The 9,146-nt window shown below is 39.4% G+C and overlaps 2 protein-coding genes across 5 annotated transcripts in view; both read right to left on the bottom strand.

Annotated features, from left to right (window-relative positions):
• Positions 1-385: 385 nt before the first annotated feature.
• ndufa7 (NADH:ubiquinone oxidoreductase subunit A7) lies at positions 386-2,439 on the bottom strand. 2 transcript variants are annotated; one of them, XM_028443394.1, is made up of 4 exons: positions 2,300-2,439; positions 2,085-2,134; positions 1,693-1,830; positions 386-543 (listed from the first exon to the last, which is right to left on the bottom strand). In XM_028443394.1, the coding sequence occupies exons 1-4, from the start codon at positions 2,390-2,392 to the stop codon at positions 516-518; spliced, it is 309 nt and encodes a 102-aa protein (XP_028299195.1). In that variant the 5' UTR covers positions 2,393-2,439; the 3' UTR covers positions 386-515. The 2 variants fall into 2 exon arrangements, with proteins under 2 accessions (XP_028299195.1, XP_028299194.1); XM_028443393.1 differs by having other exon boundaries at positions 386-547; positions 2,300-2,437.
• Positions 2,440-4,389: 1,950 nt separating this feature from the next.
• mast3b (microtubule associated serine/threonine kinase 3b) overlaps positions 4,390-9,146 on the bottom strand; it is a 45,616-nt gene continuing 40,859 nt past the window's right edge. For all 3 annotated transcript variants that reach the window (XM_028443388.1, XM_028443389.1, XM_028443390.1), the window contains one exon: positions 4,390-9,137. In XM_028443388.1, coding sequence (XP_028299189.1) covers positions 8,116-9,137 — 1,022 coding nt within the window. In that variant the 3' untranslated portion in view covers positions 4,390-8,115. The remainder of the gene's footprint in view (positions 9,138-9,146) is intronic.

Below are 9,146 nucleotides of genomic sequence, written 5' to 3'. Positions count from 1 at the left end.
CTATCTTAAACACTAAAAGCTACATTACGGCACAGATCGACTCTCTACTAGGATCCAATAGGTCATGTGGACTTTATAATTCCCAGGCCTGGGAAGTACAAAGTTTATAATGTGTTTAACTATGGGAGGAATACTCCTTACCAAACATATTAATGGAAATCTAGTGGGTACCTCAATGCATCACAAGCAGTCAAAAATAAATAAATAAATAAAAACACATTAACACAAGCAGTGTTCAATTTAATAGCAAGGGCGAAGTTTAGCAAAATAAATGTTGATGCATTGTTTATGGTTGACTATTTGAAACTAGATTTGATTTTAGGAAATAAAATCCCATTTTTTGCAACAAAAACACTTGCGCCAAAATATCGAAGCCAGACAGAAATGTGAAAGACAACATATTTTATTGACATGGTCTATTGTACAGCAGATAGAGAGCATAGAGTGTGTTGCTGCTGCTCAGAGGTACGGCTGATCCGTGGACAGCGGCGGTGGTTGGTAAGTAGCACCTGGTGTCACTGGAAGCTTTGGGACTTCAGCCACCTGACTAAGAGAAATAAAACAACTTACAAATGTGAAGTTCAAACTTCCAAACCATTAGGAACACATTGGCCGTCATTTATCAACCGTTAGGACGTTCAGATCTGTGCGTACAACGTGCATTAGACCAAATTCACACAAGCTTCGGTATTTATCAATTTTGACGTGAGCGTACGCTATGATCAGATCTCACGTAAGGTCTGAGCTTGTGTACGCAAATCAAAGTGTGTGGATTTATGGTTCAGCAGCCAAATCTGACTGAGACTGAAAATAAAGTATTAAACAAGCCTCAGCTGTCATTTAAGCATAAGCAGACACACATTCAGAACAGATCAAAACGGATTATTAAAATGAATAAAATAAAATGTATTGAAAAACAAAACAAAAAAAAACCCTACATTATTACTGATACAACTTTTTTGGTTTTCCTCACTGAATACCGTATAACACCGCTGCTAAACTCTGGTATCGAGCAGGAGCGCATAGGTTCACCCAGTGCACACACACACGGCATGCAGCGGTACTATGCTCATTCATGCTTTTAAATGTAAATAGTTCCTTAAACTTTTACAAATGTGCTGCAGTAATCGGTATTGTTATGAATTATGGGCGAAATTGCCTGAAAGAATAATAAACACAGACAAGGGACAACATTTAGTCATTTTGATGTGACATTGTATTGCCTGAAGCGTGCGGACTGAGGCCGATATAAACATCATGTCCATGTCTCTCTCTAGGATCTCTGTTGTGAAGTTGCTCTCAGTGCACACAGGGAGGCAGACGTCACCCACATGAGCTCATTCTCTTCCACAGAACGTTTAAATGCGCTTCTTAAATCCCAGTGTTTTGCTCCACCTCAGATGTCAGGAGGCCGTTTTCATCTTGGAAATGTTTCTTTTCTTGTTTGAGCTCAGTGGGCGGGGCCTCCGAAACAGGACGGCGCAACATGTTGATGGCGATCAAATTCAGCCGCTGTATTTATTAAACACCTCGTCATTTTTACGCTGGGATTAGTCAAATACAAATGTTTCATGACCAAATGTGCACTTAAATTTGCACCTGTTTTCACACAAGATCGATAAATGAGGGCCAGTGTGTTGTAATAAAATTAGATGATTGTGTTTTGGGGGTTTTTTTTGTTTGTGTTTCTACCTGCCAGTAGTGAGAGCCTTCAGTGATGACATCACCACTGTGGGTGGAACTGACTCTCTGCGTCCGTCTCTGGTGAAATAATAGTTGAATGCGTATTGATGGCTCGGACCAACAGGTAGTTTAGGTGGTGGCTGCGTCCTGGTAGGAACATATTAGACAAACACGTCAACTTTATCAGAAGTGTCTCACCTCACAGTTTTTTTATGAATCATCATGAATTATCATTCATGAGCAGCAACTTCAGACACGTACAGTATGTTGGTTTTTTGAATACTCAACACTTAGAAACGTTTCAGTTCAATTGGTGACCATTATGACTGGTGACCAACTACCCTTATTTAATACTTAAGACGTTCACAGACTTGTTTTAATGGTTTTAAGTCGAGTCTTACCTCTTCGCGATCTCTCCATAGCGCAGCTGTAGTTTGGACTGCAGGTCATGCTGTAATTACACAATTAAAGCAAATACACCATCAAATTATCGTCAACATGCACAGGGACAAGTGAAATTCATCCTTTTCTGCATTGTAAGGACAGATATTCTTAAAATAATACATCGTCCGGTATTATTCACTCCGTAAACATGTGAGGTTACTCTGTTTCTTACCCCTGATAAGAAATTTCGCAGCTTTTGGATAATCTTGGTCGCCGACGCCATGTTGTTGTGAAGGACACTGAGGTTCTTCTTCGGTGGTTTCATCAAAGTACAACAGCGACACTCTCAGGTCATTAAAGGGAACTGCAACTGATACATAGTTTATTAATGGTTTATCCTAGAAACGGCAACTTTTGTCACACAGCGGAAGACCTTAAATCTAATAAAAGTTTGGAGGCCAATAACCAGATGTTGTGTGGATGGGTGAGGGAGATGCAGTATCAAGTCATCAACGACAGATGTGTGGTGAAGGTCAAAGTAAGTAATGCAATAACGGTAAAAGTTTAGACCTTTTACCTGGAATACAATGAGAAATACAGCACATTTTGGCTCTACTTTTTAAGAACTGTGTTGCTATTGTAGCAGGCTATTACATGTGATTATATGAAGTCATTAATGCCACATGCAGTAGCTTAATATGAATTATATTATTATCATCACACTAGACAATTAGTTAAGAGCAGCTACTATCAACAGTTCACTTACCTGACAAGAAAAGGGCCAAACAAATGCAGATGTTTTTCAGATTTTTGCCTCGTAGGTCCTGGTTTAGTTTCACTAACCACAAGCAGCTCCTTTCCTCTGATGATTTTTGACATCGTTGTCCCTGATTTGTTATAACTTTTGAAAGTCTACAAAACTCCAAATGTTTTTCACGGTTTGACCGACTGGTACAGCCAAAAACATGGCAAAAATTCACCATTTCCTCTCAAAATTCAGGATTTGCTTGTGTGCGTGCGCTTTGTTTACCTGCTGAATATCTCCAATATGGCGACTTCTAGGTTGATGACACGCTGTGAAAACCCTCTGTAAGCTATCACTAGGCTAATGCTAATGCTAGGTTAGTGTTAATGCTAGGCTAATGCTATTGCTAGGTTAATGCTAATGCTAGACTAATGCCATTGTGTGGCTAGTGCTAAGCTAATGTTATTGCTAGGTTAGTGCTATTGCTAGGCTAATGCTAGGTTAGTGCTAATTCTAGACTAATGTTAATGCTAGGTTAGTGTTAATGTTAGGTTAATGATATTGCTAGGTTAATGCTAATGCAATTTTTTTTGCTAATGCTAAATTAGTGATAATGTTAGATTAATGCTAATGTTTGGTTAGTGTTATTGCTAATTCCAGACTAATGTTAATGCTAGGTTAATGCTTACACAAGCTTATGCTATCCTAGGTTAATGCTAATGTTAACTAATATCAAGATAATGCTAATTTGAATGCTATGCTAGGTTAATGCTAACACTAGCTAATGCTATGAAAATGCTAATATTTGCTAATATCAAGGTAATGCTAATTTTAATGCTATGCTAGGTTAATGCTAATCCTAATTTTAATGCAAGCTAATGCTTAGCTAATGCTGTGCATTGTGGGCCAGCACTTGCATTTTCTCCAGGAAATGCAAATATTCTAGTTGTAGTTGTCTTGTGGATTTTGTGAAGAAATTGTGTGTATTTTAGTTTTTGTTTTAAATTGTTTTGTTTTTTTTGTGTAATCTTTTTTGTTGTTTTGTTTATTTTTGCTGTAGTTTTCTTGTGGGTATTGGAGAAATTATGCATATTTACCTTTTTCTTTTGTCTATTTTTTAGTAATTTTTTGTTTATGAATTAATTCGTTGTCTATTTTTGTTTTGTATAATATTTTCTATTACTGTAGTTGTCTTGTTGGTTTGGGGAGAAATTGTATGTATTTTGTTGTTTTGTATATTATAGTTTTCCTTTGTGTAGTTATCATGTAGTTTTGTCATTGTCTTGTGTGTTTAGGGAGAGATATTGTGTACTTTTGCTGTCTTATTGTGTATTTTGAATTCTTTGTGTGCATTTACTTTGGGGCCGCCAGGTAATTATGTGATTTAGCATATAGTTTCTCATTCATTGAGTACTATTACTCTACAAGCTTACCAGGTCATAGCTATTTTCACTCTGCATTTATCGCATCAGTTGCTCCTTTTCATCAACCCGTCTTTGTTTTTACACTGGTCTGATGGAAACCAGTGTCCACAGATCGAGCTCTGGTTAACGCAAAGTCAACACAAGAACTCAAAGAGAAATACAAAGTTTTATCTGTTGCACAAAAAGCAGTACATGGCGACACTGCCGTTAAACCATGCAGTCGAGTGTTACAGTTTGTGTGCTTGTATCATGCAGCATGCACGGAAGGAACACAAGAGTCCACGGAGAACACATGCACACCTTTTTGTCAGCTTTCACTGAGGTGACAGATGTCAGTTAAATGTGTTTACATTCGCTTAAGAGCCCAGACTCTCAGCTTCACTCCCAACACAACTCAATAAAGATTAGAAGTGTAGGAAGCTGATCTGTGGAGCTTTTTATCATCCACAGTGGAGAGAATCTGCTCTCACCATGTTAATAAAAAACATCAATATAATGGCTTCCTGTTACTTTACTTTTCTACTTGCCTAATATGTATGGGCAGAGATAGGCAACTTATATCACAGCAGGGCCACAAAAGTGCGACTGTATCTGATCCTAGGGCCACATTATCAACATTCATGTCAGCTGCAAGAATAATGACCAATCTGAGCTTTAATTTTTCTTTGTTAGGTGTCCTTTTTGAGTAGTTTTGTTGTTTTCTGACCTTTTAGTCATTTTGCATATTTATTTGTCTTGTTTGGACTTTTTGTGTATTGAGTCATGTTTTTTTTTAATCTTGTTATTTTTGCATTGTTTATTGTTGTCAATGTGTGCCTATTTTTATGTTTTCTTGTATTTTTGTCATTTGGGGGTATTTCTTGTCATTTTAAGTAATTGCGTTAGCATTGTGTGCATCTTTAGGTGCATGGTTGGTTTGTGTGTTTGTATGGTTGTTTTTTGTGTATTTTTGGAAACTTTGCTTTTGTTGTCGCTTTGTGTATTTTTATTGACATTCTGTGCATTTTGTATATTATGTTGGGCTTCATATTACTTCCAATTTCGTGAATTACAATTTTTGCTGGATTTGTCTTGGGTAAGCCGCAGACAATTAGACCGTGGGCCGCATGTTTGGTATGAACATACTGTAATCAGATATAAAACAGAACCCATACCATTGTATTACTTGTTCTTTCTAAGCTTTCCTTTCACTGAATAAGCTATAGCATCTCAGCTCTTAAGTGTAAGTAAACACAAACAAAATACTCCTCAGATATGACATGATCAGAATCCAAAATCAGATATGTAACGTTGCAGTGAAATAATATTCTGTTCACTCGTGGTATAAAAAAAAAAATTATGGTTAACAAATCCGGCCACAGGATAATAAAAAATACATGTCGACTGTACAAAGCATGTTTTTACAGTTGTAAACAATTTGTGCAGGATGCAAAAAGGTAACAGAGTCAAAGATGTGTCTGTTCGTTTCACTGATACAATGACGGAACACTGGAAGCTTGTCGTCACAAGATTTTAGAGGAAGAAGGGCTTGAAAAGCACATCAGGCAGAATAAACAACCAGACATGACGGTACAAAATGTAAAGTTCAGTCAACCCATCAAGGTGATTGGTATAAAAAAACAGCTTCGCCATCGTACAACATGTTGTGTCCTTCAACACTGCTTAAAATACACACAGCCTTTGTTTTTAACCAAAATATACATCCATATTTATACAATACAAAGACAACATTTGTTCAAAGAAGCCCTGGGTTTATGTTCACCGTTGGCCCTCGGAGGTCGAGATTTACATACAAAACTTACGTCGAAATACAATAGTGCATTTTCATTAGGATGTAAACATCGCCACGAGAACAGGACATTTGATGAATGTTCTCCTTTAAAAAAAAAAAAAAAGACAAACTAGTTTCTGGGAGAAAATCCTCCCAAAAATGACAAAAACAACACCTGCAAAGTCTACAACATTTAATCGTTGCAACTAAAATTAAAAAAAAAAAAGCTGTAATAATTCAAGCAAGTTGATTGTGTCAGACACTTCTTTTGACTGACAGTCTTCCTCAGAGGCTTCTACTGATCACTTTCACGTATCCTTTTGAGTTATTTCTGGGCGTGGCCAACTTGAGAGAACTGGTCTCTGAACTCTCTTCTCCAGAGACCATCAGGCAATCAGTAGATTCCTCTGTGGAAGACTGACAGTTGGAAGTCAAAACATGTCAGGAGATCAAAGTAAATTTCCTGAAAATAAGAAGTTGTCTGAATAAATGAAACCTTAACATTTTGGATTTGGATGAAAACCAGAAGCTATGAAATGAAAATAAAAAACACAGATCAGTTTAACCTATTTTTTTTACTCATAAGCTGCTCACTACCACTTGTTTAGGACCCAGGTTACCGGTAGCTGACCCCATCCTAATCTGCAAAGAAGGTGGAACACACCCTGGACAGGATTCCAGTTCATCACATCATTACATCAATCAATATGTTTTTGGAAAGTGGAGGGAATTACCAGCAGAATAAGGAAAAACATGCTAACGCTAAATGCAGTTGCTTCTAAGATGTTTGAATTTTAGGTTTTTTTTTTTTTTTTTTAAATTAAGAAATATAATATGGCTCACCGGACAGATGAAAGAGTTCAAGTGTTTATGCAGCACATCATAATAACAGGGAAGACATCGATCATCAGCGTTTGTGCCGTTTTCTATTCTAGAGGCTTTGTTCTAGTTATGTTTTAAACATATCGGAGGCATTTCATATCAATTCATGAAAAGTTAAGATTATTTAACGATACAATTTTGTACTTCTACGCACAAAAAAGGGAAGCTTTTCTTTGGAATTCGCTGGTTAATTTACCGATTTTACTCTGAAATCAGTTTGGTAAACATGTTTAAACTACCGTACAGTGAGAATTCAAGAGAGATTATCTGACAATGATGAAAGAAAAATTCTGTGACCAAGAATTGAGGAAAACATATAAAAACCGACGAGTGGTAAAGTATTTATGCTATACCTTTTACCTAAATAAAAAATATTATGGGTGCAACTTCATGTGAGACAGCAGTAACAAGTAGTGAAAAGGCCATTTTTTTTCTTAAAATAACTAAGTTCTTTATTAAACAAAGATGATTTATTTTACATTGTTACAGAGCATTAACGTGTTGAAGGGCTTTTGTTGTGAAAGGCTAGAAGCATAATTTATTTATGAACTCAGGTTTCGGTTTAACCTAAAAAGCTGATTTCTTAATTGTATTTCATATATTCATCACACAGGAAGTGACATCCATTAATCGAGAGCAGCAGCAGCCTCGGAAATAAAGTGGATAGTTTAAAAGATAATGTAGATAATAAGAGTGAAAGGTGTATGACAGGCTGCTGCAGCAAAGCACCGATGAAGGTTACACACTGTATGCATAGTGTTGTCTGTTGTGATGTTGGCTCAGGATCAGATGTGTGGTCTCATTCGGCTACTTTCAAATAACTGTTGATAGCACAAGTGGGCTGTACAGAACAAATGTGAACGACGACGATGAGAGACATTATTATTTATCAAACAAATTGTGTAGTATCAAACAAGCTGTGAGCTTTCCTACCCTTTGGTTGAACTGCAGTTATCCCCAGGGCTTCTACTCGTCTGTACCGCACATATATTTATTCAAAAAAGCACAAACGTAGAAAACCAAGTGTAAAAGACGTAAACATGAATTCCAAAAGGCTGACAGGGTCAGTTCTGACAATGAGAATGTCCCCGTTACCAACCTGTTGTACTTGGATAATAAATAAGACCTGACAAGTCTGCGATGCATCAAAAATCGACTCTTTACAATAAAAAATTCAAGTAAAATCTCCTCCTGCTCTTTCGCCGGTTGGTGTGGATCTGCTGGTGTCACTTTCTAACGAGTCCTTCCTTTCCGCACGCCGACCTCTCCGTCTCAGCACCCTGAGGTGTTGCTGCTGTAGCCTCGGTGAGAGGGGAACGCCCGTGTTGATGATGGGATGTAACATCGTCCTCTTGCACCTCAGGCTTCTCTGTGCCGTCGTCTTCATCTGAACATGGCTCCCACTCGTTCTGCTCCTCGCTCTCTGTCGAGCCCTGAACGGCGATCTGGGGCACGAGTGTGAACCTCCTCACGGGTGGAGCCTCCAGCTCCCCCTCCTCACTGGTTTGAGGTTGAGGACGCATCCACACGGTTTGAGCTTCTGTAGCAGCAGCAGCTGCCGCCGTAGCGATGGCATTTTTCTCCTCGGGCTCGTCGAAGCTCACCTCCTGCACGGCCTCCTGCTTCTTAAAAGAGTCTCGCCGCTCGGACAGATTGAGCTTCCGCATCACGATCAGCTGCTCCGACCTTTCCATTCCAGAGTCCCGCATCCTTTGGCCGCTGATGTAACCTCCGAATCTGCCGTGGTCGATGCCAACGTAGGAGCTCCCGCAACCTCCCTCTGCCTCCAAGTCACTCAGCAGGTCGCCTTCACAGTAAAACGGCACTTCCAGCGTGTGTCTGCGGGGAGTGTATAACTTCTTATCAGCGTGATAAACTCCAGACAGCTTTTCCGCCGACTGGACCCTCTTCAGCAGAGGAGAGCGGGGCGGCTCGGCGCTGCGCGGACGAACAACGTGTCTGACGATGGTTGGAGGAGAGAGAGTTTTCCCGTGGTACGTGTGAAGGGCTTTGGTGAAACCCGGGAGAGGAGAAGGCGAACGCTGCGGGGAGAGCGGCTGATTGGAGGATGAGTTACACGCCAGAGGCGAGGGAGGAATGTTGCTGGTTGATTTGCGGCGGCCCACTTTAGTGTAACGCTGTGTGCTCAGTTTGGAGCCGAGGCCGTGGAGGGAACTGGGACGGATGTGTGCAGCAGGGGAACTGGGAGAGCTGGAGCACGGAGACGTGCTCTGTGGAGAGTGATTGTCTGAGGAGC

The sequence above is a fragment of the Gouania willdenowi genome, chromosome 4 (assembly GCF_900634775.1).
Source record: "Gouania willdenowi chromosome 4, fGouWil2.1, whole genome shotgun sequence".
Taxonomy (NCBI): domain Eukaryota; kingdom Metazoa; phylum Chordata; class Actinopteri; order Blenniiformes; family Gobiesocidae; genus Gouania; species Gouania willdenowi.
Note: the sequence above shows the minus strand (reverse complement) of the source record. Positions and strands in the feature narration are given on the sequence as shown.